The sequence below is a fragment of a genome, unplaced genomic scaffold, assembly GCF_019419815.1.
Source record: "Pyrus x bretschneideri cultivar Hongxiangsu unplaced genomic scaffold, Pyrus_bretschneideri_v1 Contig27, whole genome shotgun sequence".
Classification (NCBI taxonomy): domain Eukaryota; kingdom Viridiplantae; phylum Streptophyta; class Magnoliopsida; order Rosales; family Rosaceae; genus Pyrus; species Pyrus x bretschneideri.
The window spans coordinates 2,100,533-2,121,338 of NW_025999579.1; the positions used below are offsets into that span (position 1 = coordinate 2,100,533).

At 33.5% G+C, this 20,806-nt stretch overlaps 1 protein-coding gene and 1 long non-coding RNA gene across 5 annotated transcripts; both read right to left on the reverse strand.

Moving 5' to 3' along the window:
- Nucleotides 1–654: 654 nt before the first annotated feature.
- On the reverse strand, nucleotides 655–6,677 carry LOC103930362 (truncated transcription factor CAULIFLOWER A). Of its 4 annotated transcripts, none has more exons than XM_018643246.2 (8): nucleotides 6,234–6,677; nucleotides 3,772–3,850; nucleotides 3,057–3,121; nucleotides 2,835–2,934; nucleotides 2,648–2,689; nucleotides 2,303–2,344; nucleotides 2,077–2,192; nucleotides 655–1,009 (listed from the first exon to the last, which is right to left on the reverse strand). In XM_018643246.2, exons 1-8 carry the CDS (start codon nucleotides 6,416–6,418, stop codon nucleotides 874–876), a joined length of 765 nt encoding a protein of 254 aa, XP_018498762.2. In that variant the 5' UTR covers nucleotides 6,419–6,677; the 3' UTR covers nucleotides 655–873. The 4 variants fall into 4 exon arrangements, with proteins under 4 accessions (XP_018498762.2, XP_018498760.2, XP_048443815.1 ...); XM_018643244.2 differs by having other exon boundaries at nucleotides 655–1,012; nucleotides 6,234–6,676; XM_048587858.1 differs by having other exon boundaries at nucleotides 655–1,012; nucleotides 6,265–6,398.
- A 3,920-nt stretch (nucleotides 6,678–10,597) lies between these two features.
- On the reverse strand, nucleotides 10,598–11,837 carry LOC125479050. Its single transcript, XR_007259766.1, has 2 exons — nucleotides 11,611–11,837; nucleotides 10,598–11,446 (listed from the first exon to the last, which is right to left on the reverse strand). It is a non-coding gene; the product is annotated as an uncharacterized LOC125479050 (long non-coding RNA).
- Between the last annotated feature and the right edge of the window lie 8,969 nt (nucleotides 11,838–20,806).

The window sequence follows — 20,806 nt, forward strand, 5'->3', positions numbered from 1 at the left end:
GAACTCCGAAATTAAGCGAGAAAGGGGTAAGAGCATTCCCAGGATGGGTGACCCACAGGGAAGTTCTCGTGTGAGTTCCTAGAAACAAAACCGTGAGGGCGTGGTCGGGGCCCAAAGCAGACAATATCGTGCTACTGTGGAGTCGAGCCAGAGATGTGGTGGGGGTCCAAACCAGGATATGACAACTTTTATATTGAAAAATATTTGGATTGTTATTCTATTTGAAGTTTGTATCATTTGGTTGATGGTATTTCAAGTGCCTCAACAATGTTGTGCTAATGAATATAGCTCTTCAGTTTGAAATATTTCAAAATTTTGAAGTAATTTGTCGTACTACTTAGTATTTGTGATAGGTTCAAATTAAGATATAAATATTATTAATTTTTTTCAAAAAAAAGTATATTTAATAATTGATCTTTATTTGCCAAACAATTAAATTAATAATACGTCTAGTATTTTTTTTTAATCATTTTGCACATCCACAAATGTTTTACATACAAATTTACTAAACACTAACATTGTGTGTTTTTTTTTTTTTTTTGCTACAAGCACTTTACAATTATAATTTACCAAACACTTCACTACTTAATTTCATAACAGTTTATTCTCATAACATAGCAAAAAAGTTTTTATTTATTTATTTTTAAAGCACAATAATACCAAACTAGCCCTTAAGATATATTAATTGAATTCCAACATACGATACACATTTGGAGCTAGATCGAGTCTAGGGTTTTCATCATGCACATTACCAATTAATTTCTTGGTATAGATATATAGATATATATAAGTATAATATGTTTACTTGATTAATTGATGTTATATAATATTATTCCCTTTGGAGATAATATTATTTCATGGTGATGAATTCTTCTATTCATTAAGGTGGCGGAGCATCCAAGGGGGCAGCAGCATGTTAGGTCTACGTGGAGTTGGAGTTTCATCTCCATCCTGCTGATTATCTCCTGGTATTCCCTCACTTGATCTAATGGCCTGGTAATTGGACCCGCTGCTGCAATATAATATATATTCACACGTTTATGAATTAATTTAACCTGTATTATAACTATTTTTTTTAGTTTTAATTTTCAATATTATGTTATATATGATAAAAAAAATGTGGGAGAACAAAATATTGAATATCGAGAGATTTTTTTGCCAAAATGATCTATGAGACTGACAGAATTCTTAGTTTTAGTTCCTAACAATGAAAATTGATAGAAGTTTTTCTGAGTTTGTTTACCGTAAATTATTTTTGTCATTCCAAAAAATCTGTCAATATAATCCTCGTTAAATTGCCACGTGAACGGCCACATGATCACTATTTTAAGGGTATTTTTGTCAGATCAACCCCTTTATTTAACGAGGATATTGATAGATTTTTCATAAAAGAACAAAATGATTTACACAAACTTAGAGACCACTTCTATCGATTTTCAATTTTACTGACCAAAATGAGAAGTTATGTCAATCTTAGGGATCATTTTGGCTCAAAAGCCAAATCAAGAGTGAAGATTGGACGGGGGAAGAAATGTGAAAGGAATTACATACAAAGTGAAAACTAAAAATAAAAGATTGAGGGTCCATTTGATAACCATTTTGGTTTTTGATTTTTAATTTTTACGTTTTGTCCTTGAGATATGGAGAAAGTATAAAGAAGAAATGAGGGATTAAGATGGCTTGAGTGAGGGAGGGAACAAAATAAAGAAGAATGAATGAAAACATCTTGAAAGTGTAAACAACTTCAAATAGTTTATTTTATTTTATTTTTAGTGTTCTTTTTGTGTATCATTCCTTGTACGTTTCATCTATCACTCCCAGCATATTTCCTCCGCTCTTCTTCGTCCCTCCTTTCAATCATACTTTCCTCATATCTCACAAACACAAAACTAAAAACTAAAACCAAATGGTTATCAAATGAGCCTTAAAATTTTGTTTTCATATAATATTCTTCATTTTTTTTTCTCCCTTCAACCACCTTCCGATTATTTTTCATTCCTCGTTTTCCAATATATGTTCTCTCCATCTCTATTTTTTTTTAAATGAAACCCAAACTAAACATGGAGAAAGGCTAACCCGAAGTTCAAGGACTGCAATGCCTGTGGAAGAAGGGAGGAAGAGGAGTCCAACCTCTGCTCCTGCGCATGCTCCAATTGTGGCCGTTGAGCTACTGCTTTCTCCTTCTCCTTCACCTAGTTAATTATATATGGTTCAATTAAATACACAATATACACAATGCCAGTACGATGGGAATTACGAAATTAAACATTTTATAACACACTACATCTATATTGTTACGTACCTTCTTTGCCAGCAAGTTGTTTTGCTCCTGCAATGCCTTATCCTGTCATGTAAGGCACACACAGACAATGTTCTACCATTAAGGTGAAAGAAATATGGATTTATATATGCATGTATTTGCATGCATACATAACTCCATGCATAGATACACACACACACACACACACACACACACACATATATATATATATATATATAAATGATAATCAGCACACCCTTCTCTCTTCCTACATACTTCAGTTTAATTTTAGTCATCGAATAAATCAAACAAAATTAAACAAGAATGTGTAGCACAAGAGAAAGGGTGTGTTCTCATTCCCTATATATAAATGCCTTCTAGGCTTACCTTCTTCTGGAGCTCAGAAATCGATTCGTACATAACTTGGTTCTGTATGTGATGAAAATCATACTCCAATTAGTTAGCCTATTTCTTTAAATTAAAAATGAAAAACAAAAACAAATAAAAATTCAATATTAATCTAGTGTATATGTACCAAATACTTGATGGTTAATTTGTTCATTACTGGTTTTACCTTTCTTGACCTTATGTGCTTCAGTGCAGAATCAAGCTGTTGCTCTAAATTTTGAAGCTCTTTGAGACTTAAGGATTGGAGATCTTCTCCCATATAGTGTCTGCAAACCAATCAAGATCAGTGAAAGTATTATATTTTTTACTGATTACTTGATCCTTAATTATTAATTATAACGGAAATAAAGGGGGATATTTTGTACTTAAATTGATCCGCTTGGTATACCTTTGATTTCTTTGTAAAACCTCCACCCTAGCCTTGAGCTTTGCATGTTCCAGAGTCCAACTTCCCTGTAAAACAAGAATAAAAATATGCCATATATGAACGAACTGTTTCAAATAAAAAACGCGATAAAAGTAATGTGCAATGCTAGGTAAGGACATGTTTGATAACCATTTTGTTTTTAGTTTTAATTTTTTACTTTTTGTGAGGAATAGAGGGGGAATACAAGGGAGAAAAGAGGAATGAGCAAAGGTGGAGGAAGGGTGGTGGGAAGGAAGTGGAACAAGTGTTCATGGATTTAAATAGACAAAATGGAAACTCAAAACTCAAAACAATTTTTAGTAGGTTTTCGTTTCTAGTTTTTGTTTCCTACGTTCTCCTTCATTTCTCCCTCCTTTCCACCGTCCTTTCATTCCACATTCCTCCATTACATTCCTTCTCTTGCTATCAAGAAAATGTGCAAAATAAAAGCTGCAAATGAAATGGTTATCATACAGTCCGTAGGCTAGGAAACTGACACCAACAAAGCAATGGATAACAAATTCATGGTGATCCTTTTGGCTTTCAGATAAGAAAGAAAGCCAGGCAGGAAGCCATATTTGGTCAGAACTCAAGTTAGCTTTGTATAGCTTGAAACAAGAAAAGAAGATAAAAAAAAGTTTCATCTAAAACTATTTGCCTTTCAATAAATGATAGAGAGGAGGGTGTGGTGGCATACAGTGGATTCATTATCATTTGCAAGAAGCTGCCTCTCTGCATATGAGTATCTTTCGTACCTTTCCAGGATCCTTTCCATGCTGTTAATACAAAAAATTAAGGAAATTATCTACTAGTAAGTAGTCATAGTATATAAGACAGACCTTCATTTCATGCATATAAAAACTATGAACTTAATACAAATATTGTGTTCTTATATTAAATAACAAGCATGAAAAAAAATGAAAAAATGAATTTAAGGAGGAAACATGTAACATGATATATTATCGATCGTGTGTGGCGTAGAAACTTCTTTAGCTTACATAAAGAAAGTTGAGCTAAAACATTATCACCTAACTAACATTGTTGTATATGCTGCTATTTGCAGGTGTTAGTGTTGTGGTGGGAAAAGATATGAGAGTTGACTGGACAAAACCAATTAACGAATTTAAATTCAACATCTATATAACCTGGACAGTGAGGAATTGTGACATAGAATACCTAAGAAGTTGAACAAATGCAAATATAATTGCTTAACCCGGATTGAACATTGGACAAATATGTATGACGACTGGAGAAGTTTGAACTCTAGCAACCAAAAGCGCTATAAGAATCTTATGCATACATTATATTTTTGGAAAGTGATTTCTACACACATTATAAACTCCTATTTATTTATGGCCAATTATAAACTGAATAAATTAGAAAATTTTCAAACTAATAATATAATACTCATTTGTGAACCATATTTGTACTTTGGTTAGCTTTCTCAAAATACCATGATTAAGTGACAATTAATAAAACAAAAGAAATATTTCTATAAACATAGGGAACTAGCTCTCCGTGGAAATCACAGACAAATTAAGCCCTCCAAACCCCCTCATCCATGCATGTTCAACCATTTTTAAATTATTATTAAGAGGAGGGGAGGGGGGAGTTTCCATCAACAGTTGGTGAAGGAAGAAAGAGATGAGCGGAATTGTATTGCTTATTACATGATAAGGATCAATGAGTCATACAATATGTTAAACAGCAACCTGACACTCTACAATTACGATACGACATTTTACCAACTCACTCCTTTACAACTAACTGGATCAATACAATCATAACAAGTGGCATATGATTGTTAGTTTCGAACCTGAGACACATGAGTAGAAACACAAAACCCTATCCATTGGATATTGAATCATATGCATGCTAAACTTTAATTAAAAGAAACACACTCATCAAACACCCCATGCAACACACATAAAGGGGATATGTTTCATAGTTAAATTTTTTTTGTTTCGTACACTACAATCTCAATCCATGCATCCTTGCAGGGATAAGCTTATGGAAAATCAATTAATTTTCAACTAAAGGAACCGCCTGGGAGAGAACCAACCAATAATAATAATTAAAGAAGAAATAGGTCTTATGATCTAGCCTTTTGAAATAGTTTTAGGTGCCGGTTCTTAATAAGCTGCTTCATGCTGATTTGATGTACTATTTGCTTATAGGATATCCGAGCTAAGGTAGAAACAAATGGTTAAGAAAGTAATGCCACTTACAAACCAAATAACACACACAAACCCTTGTTAGCGAGTGTAATTTATACTCTAATCTCAGACAACAATTCATTAATTACTAATTATATAACTCTAAACGCAGATAAATGTGTATATATTATAACACACACACAAACCTCTCTCTCTCTCTCTCTCCCTCTTTCTCTCTCTCTCTCTCTCTCTCTCTCTCTCTCTATATATATATATATATTCACTGAAACAAGAAAGAAAATGTAGGATATTCCAGTTAGTCTACGTTTCAAGGTCTAACTAGGAGATACTTAGAATTAAGGATCCAAACCAAATTAATTTGGGTTTAATTAATTATTCTCCTCGCTTAGTCTGTTTTTAACCTATATCTAGATATTCCCCTTTCTCCCCAAGCAGATTAGCGAAAAGACACCACATGTTATCATAACGAAAAGTGTTTTTCTTCCCGTTTTTGTTTTATATGGATGAACAGGTTTATCGTACCTTCACATAGACCCGGAGGAATATATATTCTCTTTCCCTCTCCCTCTCCCTCTCACAGACATCCTTTTCTCTCAGTGGTACACTGGTACACAACGAACAGCTGGTATTTGCATGAAATTAAAGGAGAGAGAAAATCCCACAAAAGAAACTCAAGAAACTTTAAATATTATTTAAAAATTAATTCACAATTGTGGAGCAAGAAAATAATGACACAAAATTATCGGTATACTTGGGAAAATTCAACACCATAAACCAGAAGGATATTATCAACAGCACTGCATGAAATAAATGTAACGCAAATAATTTAACTGAAATATATAGCACGCCCTAAAAAAACCAAAAAGTAAAAAGATACATAATCAAGAAGAACGTTGAACTCAATCGTACAGCCGAGGTTTCTTTGGAAAAAAAAATCTATGGTAGTTGAAACAAAGAGTAGTTAAGAGGGTACATATTATACCAGGAATCATTGGAGTACTCAAAGAGCTTGCCTTTGGTGGAGAAGATAATCAAAGCAACCTCAGCATCACAAAGTACAGAAATCTCTTGAGCTTTCTTCATCAGCCCCGACCTTCTCTTTGAGAAGGTCACCTGCCTGTTGATCTTGTTCTCAATCCTCTTCAGCTGCACCCTTCCCCTCCCCATAATCTCTCTAACAATTATTTATTATTATAAATAAAAAAGTAATAATTAATAATCCTCGTTATAAATATATGGTTGCTCCTGGTTTAGAGAAACCAGAAATCCCACCAAGAAACCAAGAAAAAATGGGAGAGAAAGAACCAGATGGCACACAGATGGCTTTTGCTCCCTCTCTCTCTCTCTCTCTCTCTCTCTCTCTCTCTCTCTGTATATCTCCTTCTCTGTCTATATACGAGTGACTCAATTCTCTGTTGTATATTTTGACAAAAAAAAATTCTCTGCTGTATTTATATGATATAATTTTAGGATATTTCAAAACCGCTGTAAGAGTGCAATGGGTGGGGTTGGAAAACCAGAGTGGTTTCGTCGAAAACGTTGTCGAGTTGGGATTGGCCAGAGGCACTGCAGCAGTCGGTCATTCCCGGGCCCGTATGGCTCGAAACCACATATATTTTTTCAATTTTAAACCCATGATATATTTTGTCCGATCTACGTCCATTTTATATTTTTGTACATTTTTGTTAAATTATTTTTCATTGATATTTTTTTATTAATTCAATTTTATGATTAAAAATTAAGAAGAGTATGTGAAAAAAAAAATAAGTATCTAAATAACACTACTCTATCTACTAAAGTATTCGAGTACATTTTATCTTATTTTAGTATTTCAATATATAATTAAATAAAGGGTTTTTGTAATAAATGATCTTTAAAATTGACTCACTCTATCAAGATGGTCTTTGAAATTAAAAATCAATCAATGTAGTCTTTGAAAATGGATGTCGCAAATCAATATGATCATTTCGTCACAATTCCGTAAAATATTTTGTTATGGGCTGACGTGGTACATGATTGGATCCCACAAATCCAATTAAATATTACCATGTCAAACTAAAAATATGTAAATAATTAAAAAATTATTTTTATATAATTAAAAACTTAAAAAATAAAAATGGAAAAACTCGGTTGAGTTGGGTCTGGGATTCGACTGCGCCACGGTTCGAGTTCAGCGACGGCGAGTCGGGATTGAGTCTGGGTGGGACAAACATAGTTGAGGATGGTGAGTTGTCAGCGAGTTCCGATGAGGAAGAGAAGGCGATGGTTGTGGCGAAGGAAAGGAAGCCACCGGAGCTGAAGCCCAAGAAAAGGCGATGCTGATGTTAACTGTTTAACCAACCAACCAAATTGGAGGTTGATCATATGGTGGACTCTAGTAGCGAAAATCTATCCAAAGTGTGAAGGATTTCTGAAGTCCCGAAAGCTTTTAAAAGGCAATGAAGGTTTTGAATTGGGGAGGGGAAGAAGAAGATGTCTATTCATCTTTTATTTTATTTTATTTTTTCAAGTTTTCGATTATACAAAAATAAAAATAGTTTTTTAAATATTTAAATATTTTTAATTTCAAGTGATAATATTTAATTATATTTGTGAGGTCCAGTTATGTGTCACATCACCACATAACATAATTTTTTTATGAAATTGTGACGGAATGACCACATTGATTTGCAACACCCATTTTCAGGGATTAAATTGATTGATTTTCAATTTTAGTGACTATCTTGATGTGTTTGGTCAATTTCAAGAACTATTTGTGATAAAAATCCTTAAATAAATTTATTGAGGAAACTATAAAATTTCCTATATTTTTATTATGAAATTAATTTCGTTTTTGAATTAAAAATTCTTTAGTTTTAATTTTTAAATTTTATAGTACATATAGCATTGGTCTATTTGTTAACTTTTCTGGCAAAATCTTTTTTTTATTTTTTATTTTTTTAATACAAATTCTGAAATGTTTTAAGAAAAATTAAACAAAGAAAAGAGATCATTAAAAGAAAAAAAAAAAACAATTAAACTAGTTTTACCTCCAGCAACCCGCAACCACCCCAGCCCCCAACCTCCCGCCATCCACCCCAAACGACTACCTCCAACAAACCGCCCAACCCCCTATCTCCAACCTATCTCGCATCCACACCACCCCTTAGCTCTTTCTGAAAGTAAAATATGTTGATCATTTAAAATCTGAGAGAGAGAGAGAGAGAAACGGTGGTGAAGTCGCAAGCATTTGGTGGGAGGCGGTGGGAGAGAGAGGAGAGAGGTCTGGGTACGATTTTTTCTTTTCAAGCTTTTTTTTTTTTTTTTTTTTTTAATTTTGATGCCATGTAAGAGAAATAACGAAAGATCTAACAAAGTTAATGATGAAGGGACCAATTCTCCACATTTTGTCATATTCAAGGACGAAATCTAAAACTATAGTAAAAGGTTTAAGATTTGAATTTCATAAATAACAAATTTGATGCCAATTTATTCTCCCTCTTAGGTCATCTCTTGTCATGAAGGCTAAACGTGGCCCCTCAAAATTAATAATTTAAAAAAGGCTTTTTAAGCAAAATGGTTATTGAGATTTTTATAACACATAATTTTGGTTCCTGTGATTTAAAATCAATAGAAGTGGTCCCCGAGATTGTCCACTATCCATTATTTTGATCATTCCGTTAAAAAACTCCGTTAAATTGAGGGTATAACACATAACTTTAATCCTTGAGATTTGCATAACACATAATTTTGGTCCTTGAAATTTGCATAACACATAACTTTGGTATCTGAGATTGTTCATCATCCATCATTTTGGTTCTTCCATTAAAAAGCTTAGGGACCACTTAATGGAGTTTTTTAATGGAATGACCAAAATAATGGATGGTGGACAATCTCAGGGACCACTTCTATTGATTTTAAATCTCAAGGACCAAAGTTATGTGTTATGCAAATCTCAGGAACCGTTTTGGCTAAAAAGCCTTTAAAAAATAATGTAGGCTAAAGTTTTCTATCTCCAACCGTGCAAGGCTAAATATTTCCATCTTAGTTTAGAATGCACGTGTTATTACTCAGTACTACAATCTAGTGATATTCGTATTCACTTAAAATTGAGAGGTCTTAGATTCGAATCTCGTGGATGGCAAATTCGATATCAAATTCGGCTGCCCATTGTGTGGAACTATCCCTTCTATAAAAATATCGATGTACTAAAAAAAAAAAAAAAATTAGAATGCACGTGTTGGAGTCCACCAAAGAGCTTGAGGACTTACTATATGTCCCTAACATTTGGCTAAATTTGACTTTAATTTGGAGTTTTTTTTTATTACAAATGGTCCTTGAAATTGACCCTCACCATCAAAATGGTCCCTAAAATTGAAAATCAATCAATGTAGTCCCTGAAAATAGGTGTCACAAATCAATGTGGTCCTTCCGTCACAATTCTGTCAAAAATTCTGTTAAGTGTTAATGTGACACATAAATGGGCCTCATAAGATTTATAGGTTTTTATCACAAATGATCCTTGAAATTGACCAACATCATCAAGATGATCCTTGAAATTGACCACACCATCAAGATGGTCCCTGCACGGATTGAAATAGAAGCCGGTTCGACAGGAAGCTTTTGAAAACGCAGTGCACCCAAGTAAATAAGGAACGAGCTGAATACCCTTTCTTTTTATTAGTTTTAGGGTTGGGTCTGGCAGAGAGGAAGTACAATCAGCTACACCCGCCCTTGTGCCTTTATATATTTATTTCGTCTGTTATTTAGCAATCCCAAAGTTTCTTTTTTTTTTTTCAAATAAAAAACCAAGATTTTTTTTATTTTCATATTCTTTCATAACCTAGGGTGAGAATAAGAAGGGTGGATAACCCCTAAGATAAAGCAGTCAACATCCACCTTGAAAATAGGTGTCTCAGAAGTCGTTGCCAATCGGCCAAGCCGTTACCAAAGGTGATATTAATGTAATTGACAATTTCCTTGAGTAGTTGCTACTTGGTACTTAGTACTACTTGCCTAGTTATGGCCGACATGGAGATATTATTTCTGGGGACTGCACACATACGTGGTTCTGTTTCAATGAAGATCTTTAGTTAATAAGGAGCTTTGAGAGAGAGAGAGAGAGAGGTGGGGGGGGGGGGGAATATACAATCCAATGAAATATTTATTTTGGCTTAATGGATCAATTTTAAATTGTCAGTTACATTAATTAAGATACAATCCAATGAAATATTTATTTTGGCTTAATGGATCAATTTTAAATTGTCAGTTACATTAAGTCTTAATTAGTTGAGTTATATATATCAAGAAAAAATATTGTGAGATATTAGTATACAATCGCGCGGTAAAACTAGTTGATGTGTTTTGTTTTGTTTTTTTTTTTTTTTTTTTTTTAAATATAGCAACGATAGGATATATTTAATTGATAAGGAAGAGCCAGTTACAGACAATTGAGGTCGGCAGTTGATGTGTAATAATATAGCAAGATGATGTAGCAAGATGATGAATTTATACTTAATGTTTTAGATAATAATATCAACAAATACTTCCTCTAACACATATATACTAATTATATAACAAGCCTCAAGATGATAATTTTGTCCGTTATATTTGTTTACTGAGGATATTTATTTGTTTGGAGAAAATTTGGATATGAAATAGATTTCTTGCACGCTTTTGAATATCATTACGACTTACGAGAATGAAGATCCTAAACATAATTAAGGCTTTTTTCATACCCTACCTGAAATTCGAATTTAAATTCACTTTCTTCTTTGAAACAAAAATATAATCACTCTGCATTTTGTAGCTCCTTCTTTTTTTTTTTTTTTTTTTTTTTTTTTTTTTCATTTTGGTTGGATTTTGTAACCACTTAGTGAAAAAAGGTTTTGTTGTTCTTGTTGTTGGTCGAATTCTATCCATTTCGTAAAAATTAACAGAATCTGTTGGCTTGGAAGAAATATTGGCTATGTGGTGTCCATCTAAACATATGAGAGAAGGGTATTTAACTCAAATCGTCATGCCTTCTTCCTTCAAAGAAAAACCCTGCGAGTATGACCTTCAAATCCATGGAATTTGAACCCCGAATTCACACAACAGCTGCAAAGTTTGAGCCCCAAATCCATCGTCAAGTCTTCTTCCTTCTCTTCGATCTTTTTCCATCTACTCACTCTGTGCCTCTATGGAAACGACTCCGCTCGACTGTGGTCCGTGGATCTGAGCCCAAGAGAAAAATGAAAAATTGGTTTCAATAATCACATTCTCAATGGAAAAGAAACAGATTGGTTCTTATGCGGAGTGATATTCATATTAGGTTTGAAACTCTTTGAAAAAATTATGAAGGAAAACAATAAAATGGAACAAATTCACGGAAACCCAACCAAGCAGCAGCTGAATTTCCCTCAAACTTCCTCATCACAAGCCATACCCACATCAGTCTTGTCAGTCGTTGTCCATCGAAGAGAAAGAGAGGGACGTATTGTGATTATGAATAAAGGGAAAAGGGTGGTCGTGACGCGGGGAATGATTTTTTAGTATGCCCAGAACCAACAAGATCTTCTCTGGATCATTTTGACGAGGATTTTGGAGATTTATGAATTGTGTTTGTTCATTGTACATTGTTCGATCAATTTTTGTCAGGTACTGTTTGTGTTTATTTTAAATAAAAATATTTAAAATAATTTCTGACTGCACGATGTACGATGAACAGATACGATTCACGGATCCTCGGGATCCTCACAAAGAGGATCTGAATTCTGTCCAGAATACAGCACACTATGTCATATGTCATACTACAAGTAGCTAGACATTTCAATAAAAAATTTCACTTATAATAACGAGAAATGGTCCAATTTTTTGTTGTCACTCAGTACTACGGTCTGGTGGTATTCCTCTTCACTTGGAAGTGAGAGGTCATATGTTCAAATCACGTGGATGACGAATTCGATACCAAATTAGGCTACTCATTGTGTGGTTTAGCCAAACTCTCCATCTCCTTAGTGTAAAAATATCGATATACCTTAAAATAAAAAATAAATAAAATAAATAAAATAAATAAAACACACACACAAAACCATGCCGCCCCGTATTCAGGATACATTGAAAAATGGGATTTTATCATTAATAACCAAACTTTAGCCTTTAAATCCATAAATATCAGTTTTTATAAAGAATTTCAGATGTATCCAAAATTCTACTTAAATATACTCAAATGCCCTCAAAATTAAAACCTAATTACAAGTAAAAGCCGCCATCAGCCTTCTAAATTTTATTCATTGTTGTTTATGAGGAAGGGAGTGGCAAACGAGGATATTGCAAGCCTTGTCAAACAAACCAAACACCATGAATGTATGTTGGCTGCACCATTGTGAAACCATAACGCATTATAAGTATAAAAATTGAAGTAAAAATGATGTATTAGAATTTATGGGGAGCAATCGAAACAACAATTAGATCGTTATAAAAGTGTGTGTTCCCCAAATTAATATTATTTATGCATAATGCCATGGAACCGTATACTAGAGATTTCTACCCAAACGAAGACATGAAAAATTCTATTTTGAAAATATGTAGAAGTTGCAGGTCTATGAAGTTTTCAGAAAAAAATATCAAATGATTATCATGCAAGAATATAAAATTGTAGGTGTTCATTAATTAATAAATGAATTAGACAAAAGTTGATTGCTCATTCTCTTTTTGTTCTTTCTACTTATTGGATTGGAATATATTGAAATAATCAAAACCCTTAAAAATAAAAAAAATAAAGAGTAGAAACAATCCCATATGCATATATACGTGAATTGAACAATTATTAGGTACGGAGAGAAAAAAAAATCCCAGGAGCTCATATGCGATGAGGGTATTTAAGTATTTTGAAGTTCATTTTTGGCTATCTATGATATCTTTTTATAAAAAAAACTGATATTTTTTAAAATAAGGGTCAAATTTTGACTATATTTGATAAATAGTACTCTAGAAAAATATTTTGTGATGGTAAGTGGAGTGGGGAGGCGAAGAGTGGGCACGTGGAGGAGGTGGGTTTATTTTTTTATATTTTTTTGCCACGTCACCATAGAGAATGGTACTGACAGCTAAGATGAAATTACTTTATTACCCTTCTATGTCAGTATAATTGACGGAATAGATGGAGTTCGATCAGAATAGTGTGAAAATTGAGTTTTATAGTGTAAAGTGATGAGTTAATAAAAGATAAAGAGCCCTGTTTTACCAAAAAATAAAAAATAAAGAGCCCTGCCTTTTGTAAAATATCTTAAGCATTTATCCCAAAAGAGTAACTACAACAAGGTGATGATGATCCTTTGTGGTACCACTACCACTATGTCACCATGATGATTTTGTTCTCATCTTTCTTTTGTCGCCAGATAACATAGCTGTCCTAATATGACTGACTCCTATATGTTTCCTACTTTTAATTGTAATAATATAATATTTCATTACGACAACAATCGCAGAAGAGCGAATAAAGAGATCATGTATATGAATTGTAATAAGGATGGTACTATCTACATATTTTTGTTATTTTCTGTTATTTGATATATTTCTATTCATGCGATTCTATATTTAATATTAAGAAATATGTGTGAAAAGTAAAAAGAGATGTGTAGATAGTGAATTCTAGCTGGAGTTTTGCACATATTCCAAAATTCAAAGGAAATCAAGGACGGGTAAAAAGATTTAACTTTGCTGCTGCTTACACCAAATTCCAGCTAGACATATGCTGCTTACATCCAATTTTGGTTGGACACGTGTCCGAGTTTGATTAAAAAAATCAAAACTTGAACACATGTCCAGCCTGGATTGGGTGTAAGTATTAGCAGCTGTTGAATTTGCAGCAGCCAAGTCTAGTTCCAGGTAAAATATGCAGGATAATTACATTGACACTCCTTGAGGGTGGATTTGGATTTTATCCGAATCCAAATGGTGGAGATTCTAGGGATCCTCATATCTTAGACATTCAACGTACATCGTATGATTATAAATCATTTGATTTTTTTATTTAAAAATTAAACACAAATAGTATCTGACGAAAATTGACCGCACGATGTACAATGAACGATTAGAATGTGAGGATCCCTAGGATCCCCACAAAGAGGATCCGGAGAGGATTCTCATCCCCTGAGGTTTACCGTGTTTTAACAAAAACTAATGCTAGATAGATTAAATTTGCAAACTAAATGTTGTGTCACCAATAAGAAATAAACACGTTATTCAACACTTAGATTATAATTTAACCGTCAACTTTCATATCATTTAGTTTAGAAAATTTGTCTCCCTAGCATTACCTTAAAAAGGAAATGCTAAGGAGACTCTCAAGTGGGCAACTTCATGGACTCTTAGACACCTTACAGTTTAATGTCAATTCATGGATCAACAATATAAAATATAGTATAAAAAATAGGGGCTTTTGGATCCAGGTCCAAAAACTTAGATAGTTTTTGGGACTGAGTCCAGTTATCCAATTACATATTTTGATATCAATTTTGCCCCTTCAGATAAAAATATTTAAATTCTTTAATTTTTTATCATTTATTCAGTTTTTAAATTTGAATATTTAAATACTCAAACTAAAATATTATCTAGTAACTACCTACTATTTATGAAGAAAACAAGACCGATATAATCTAGTAACTACCTACCTATTGTATAGGAAGAAAATGCTTTATACCTACAAAGCAAATATAATCTACCCGCAAAACAAAAATAAACTACCTATTGTATTGGAAGAAAAATGCTGGGAACCTACATGGCGGAACATAAAAATATAAATATGATATAATATACCTCCATTAAAGGAACGAATTTGGAGGGAAGAACACAAAAATATCACCCATGAAAAGAAGAGACAAAAAAGAGGAGGATTGATAGAGGGAATTGTTTGGAAGAAGGAAAAAATCAGGGATGAAACAGACTGGGGGTTGAGGTGATTATATGGCTATAACTAATCCTACAATTAAGGGATTAGTTAAACCACAAATTATCTCATAATTAAGAAATTTTGTGTATATACTACAATTCGTAAACCTAAGGGGTAAATATGGTACAAACCACAAATAAATATACATGGAATCTCAATTATTGGACCTATTTCAATGAAGTGGACTAATTCTACTAATCTCTCACAAAATTGGATCTATATCAAGTTATCCCTAAAAAATATGAGGTTACAGAGAATCCATGAACAATTCCACTTTAAGAGAGTCTCCTTAACATTTTTGTTTTAAGAAGGCTAAAATTGTATGATTGCTCTTAGTGTGATTGGATTGATGGAGATGATCTACAATGACGCCTAATTTGATGGTGAATTCGGGTCATTGTAGTTGATCCTTTATATGCACGCGAAAACCAAAAGAGCAACAAACATATCAAAATAACAAGAATAAACAAGACGAAGAATCACTAGCTGCAATTGAGACATGTTTTCTTTTTGTTGAAGACATGGCTGAGAAAGAGTACTAAAAAGATAGAGAAATGTTGCTGCCCCACTCGCAAAGCATTTTAGGAGAGGTTACTGGGGAGCAACAATATGTGTCGATGGATGTTGAAAATGGGTGGTCAAATTAGCTTTTGGTTTGTATTGCCGACAATCAAAAAGAAGAAGAGATGGGGAAGAAGATGCTAGGGTTTTTTTATTTCTTTTTCTTTTACTGTTTTATGTTTAATGTGAACTTTTTTTGTCTTGATTTTCTATTTATTATAAAGTTTTAAATTTTATGTAATTAGTTGTAAGGGTAAATTTATCTTTGAGGGGGTGATATAAAAGTAAATTAAAATCTCAAAGGGTGTTAGTGTTATTTCTCAAATGTGAGGTTTTTTGTGAAAACATAATAAATCTTAGGGGCCATTTAATGCTACAGTCTGGTAATATTCCTTTTCACTTGGAAGTGAGAGATCTTATGTTTGAATCTCGTGAATGGCGAATTCGATACCAAATTAGGTTGCCCATTGTGTGGATTAGCCGAACTCCCCATTCCCCTAGTGTAAAAATATCAATATACTAAAAAAAAAAAAATCTCAGGAAGTTATAGTGTAATTCGTAAACTACAAAAAATAATAAATCTATTTTATTTACTATATTTGGTGAAACAATAAAAAAATTTTATGTCATACAATATTTAAGTTATGCGCTTAGGTCATCTTCGCCAAGGATTATAGGTCACATTTAGCTTTAAAATTGACGTTGACAAAGTCAGTCTCCAACCAAAGAGCTAGACTAAGTTTTAACTTGATGGCAGGCAACATGTAGTCCCAAAAATTTGGCTAAAAATAATAATAAATATGAAGAGAAACAAAATTTAGTCCTCCGTAACTAGAGAGAGCCTTAAAATTTGGACTATGACTTGCCATCTTTAGTTACAACCCGTGAGTTGACTTGGAAAAACAATTCTTGATCCATGACTTGGAATATGCACGTCTACATAATTACCATCATTATAAATTTGATTAGAACTAATTATGTCATATGAAGATATTAGTTTAAAGTTAATAAAATATTAAAAAATTTGAAAGTGAGAGATTCTCTTGCCTATAAACAAAAAGGAAGAGTGATAACTGACTTGTTATATTCTATATAACAATTAAACGTGCTAAAAAAAATTGACTATTTCATTGGCAGGGTTCAAAAAGGATTTGATGACCCATTACTAACAGGTAGCTTTGACCTTTTTTATTTGTTTTAGCAAAGCCTAAACTGAGGAAATGATTTTCACATCATTTGTGTCTAATTATGCACATTAATGTTTATTTTTTGGCTTATTTGGAAGTGTGTTTAGCAATGCTGAAAGCATTTTCGATGAAAATGATCTTGAAACTAATCCTTAGTTAAAATACAAGTGAATTATGAAAAAAAGAACACTTCAAATGATCAAGATGTGTAGATGAGAGGTGTGTGAAAATTATTTACCCATATGGAAGTACTCAAAAACTTTTTAAATTTTTTTTTTTTTTTTTGTAGAGACAGATTAGGCGAGATTAGATCTTCTTCAACAGTCATGTGCGAGGCACCAATCTCCCCCAAAGGAGAAAAGACCGTTGCACCCAAAAACCCCCAGCCCGTCCCTTCTCTATTAGATTTTATTAAGGGAGACTTTGGATACAGTCCTTAGTTATGAATATTCTTTGATTGAAACCTTGTTAGTTTTTAATTTTTGATCAAGGTCCTTGAAATTAATGTGATAATTTATTTCTATGTACGTTACTATATTTTTTAATTAAATTAAAAATTAGAAATTTTAGTTGTTTAAATAAATAAGAACCATAATTTGTGGGATTAAAAATATTAAAATATAAATATACTATTGTGTGTGTGTGTGTGTGTGTGTGTGTGTGTGTGTGTGTGTGTGTGTGTAAACATGGGTACATTCATCAAAATTAACCAAAAATTAATAGGTGTGAAATGACGATTTTGCCCTTGGTAGTTATTTGTCATTTTGGGGTGATTGTTTTGTGGTTTTGTTGGTTGCATCTAGACCACACACTCACCCACATCCACATCATCTCCTTCCCCCATGTATCTCTCTCTGTCTTGAACTCTCTCTCTCTCTCTCCTTTTCACTTGTATGAACGGGGTTCAAAACCCTTGCAAACGTTGCAGATCAAAGTGGAAAATGATACCTTTGTGTTTGTGAGGATCATACAAGTTCAACCATACCAAATTCAGGTAAGGAATCCTTTGATTTCACGTTGAACCAAGAATCTCTGATTTGGTCACTGTTCATGCACACGTGAATTATTGACTTTCAGGGAATTTGAAGCTTTTAGGAAGCTTAGTGAGGTCCTTAGGAAGCTCGGCGTGGTTCGTTGGGTGGAATTAGATGTTGGGATTGTGAGTTGCAAGTTTGGCCGATTTTTCTTGAATTTCTCCGACAACATCTCGTGATATTTGGGGCTTTAAACAGGTAAGGAAATGTTCTACAAGTTAAGAGCTTCAATTTGGTACTGGTTTCATCAAATTTGGTGAAGAAACGAGTGAGAACGAAGGGTTTAAAGTTTTTCCAGGTTTCCGGCGACCAGCGTTTCGCCGGAGAAGAAGGCGATATATTCCGTCAGTTTTGGACAGAATATGCTGACGCTGTCAGTTAGTTTTAACGGAATCTGTTAGGGTTTAACGGAATATTCGTGACGGCGTTGACTGACGTCGTCAGTGTGCCTGGCACGTGGCCGCGCGTGGAGGGCGCATAGGTCAGTGCACTCGCCAGCGCGTAGCAGCGTGTGGAGCCTCGAAAAATTATTTTAAAAATATGGGGTTGTTCGTGAGGTTGAGTAGATCATGTTGGTGTATTCACACACCCCATTTGAGCATTGTATGAGAAGTTATTACCTAGTTTTGGTTATGTGCTTTAAATTGACGTTTTTATAGTTGTTTCACATATAGGTGAGACCTATCCTGAGGACGAGCGCAGTCACTCGAGGCTTAGGGGCTACGACCCTTCCACATATCAGTGAGTGGGCTTTTGGTTTTCCGTATATACCTATATACTTGTGGTTTTTCCCAAAAAATGAAATTGAATGTTTATATGTTTTAAATGCCATGCATAGTCTTTGCCTATTTTAATTATGCATTAGTAGTTGCATATTTTTTTATTGGTGTTGCGGACGCACAGGTAAGTGCCAGGTAAGTTTATAGATTATGGTTGTGAATTAGTGGTTATGTGAGATGCATAGAGAGCTCATAAACCTGCACCCCGGTGTTAGTTCCCCCGCCTAGAGTAGGGCACAGTCCTTCACGTGATGTTCACCTCCCGCACCACACGCTCATCTTGGATCTAAATTAGGTGCACAGTCTTGTCGAGCAGACCACTTTAGGTGGTTCCAACTCGTAGGTGACCCGCGATTATTCGCACAGTCTTCACGTAATCGTAGCACTTAAACGTACTTATTTACACCCAGTTCTGTCGTACAGACCACTTTAGGTGGTTCCAACTCATGTGCAGGTGTAGTGATTGAGTTGTGGATTTGAGCTCTAGATTCAGCCGTACAGGTCACGTTAGGTGACTCCGGTTGACATATTTTCTGCATTGATTGACATTACCTGGGTTACTTACATCATGGGCTGAGTTAGTTGACATGGCTTACATATATACATATTTGTGAATGTTGCTACTCTAAGCATGGTTGTGACATATTTATATATTCTATTTTCTGGGAAATTATACACGTTTTACGGAGAGGGGTTAGAACTTCTGATAATGAAATGATTTTGAAAAGCTTTGTTTTTGCCCACTCACATTTTCTGTTTTGCGCCCCTCCAGGTTCTAGTTAGAAGCGCTTTGGTGGCTCACGAGGACTTGACGCTGGTTCTGACAAAACATCACAAATGTAGGATCACTTTTGAGTGTTGTGTATTTAGTATTCGTTCTTCTGGACTGCACTTAGGTTTTCTGTGCTCTGATTATGTTTATCACACTTAGTCTCAATCTAGTGTATTACTTTAATTAGTTTATTTAGTAGTTTGGTTTTTATTTATTCGTACTTTTATTATGATCTTTTGCTTCCGCACTGTGCACATGGCTACGTCACCCTTACGTGACAGCCAGCACGCATTGATTTCAGTCGGGGTGTGTCATATTAGGCTTAATAACATTAGTAAATTTCTTCGATTAAACTTGACATGGATACATTTTAAAATCAAAGAAAAAAGAATTTACCCATATAAGTTTAAAATGGATTAGAAAAAAAAAAATTGAATAGATTTTATATAAAAAAAATGTACATTTTACATCTAACAAATTGGTAAATTTAAGAATGAGTACATTTTAAGATTAAAAATTTTTACATGAATAGGGTACATATAATTAGCATGGGTACATTTAGCAAAATAAAAAGTACAAATGAAAAAAATATATGGGTACAAACACAAATAAACTTTAAAAAAATATGGGCACAAAAAGAAATTAACATATGGGTACAAATTAAAACTGAAAAGAAAATTGGTACAAATTAAAAAAGAATGACAAATTAAAAATGGGTATAAACTAAAACTAAAAATATATGATAAAAAATGTAGTCATAAATATAAATATACTAATTGTAACATTTTTAACATTAAATGAATATATTTAGAAATAAAAAAAAATATTATTGAAATAATTAATGATGTTATTAATACCCAAGGACCTTGATCTAAAATTGAAAATGAATAGGATTTTAATCAATGGAGTAGCCAAAGGAAGGATGAGAACCTAATTTCTCCTTTTATTAATAATATGAAGAAAAAAAGGAAAAGTAAGACAAGTGGGGGGGACTATGCCAATACCCGCTAAAAACAATTAACGAAAACCATATATTCTAGTTTAAGAATTCTCCAGCTTCAGTCACCTAAAATTGATTTTCCATAATTCTGCTGCTCATGTTTCACTGCTAGTATCTACCTCCGCAACAACAATTTTCTCCTCATAACCTCGAACGGAAGAATGGAAGTCCGACACGGTCTCTTCTATAAGACGCATCAGCAAAATCAAGTACCAAGTCCCACCAAGTAAAACTACTATTCATTGCACCAAAATTAACAAATCCGCCAAAAACTTCATTGCTTTCCAAAATAACAATGAATTATCAAGA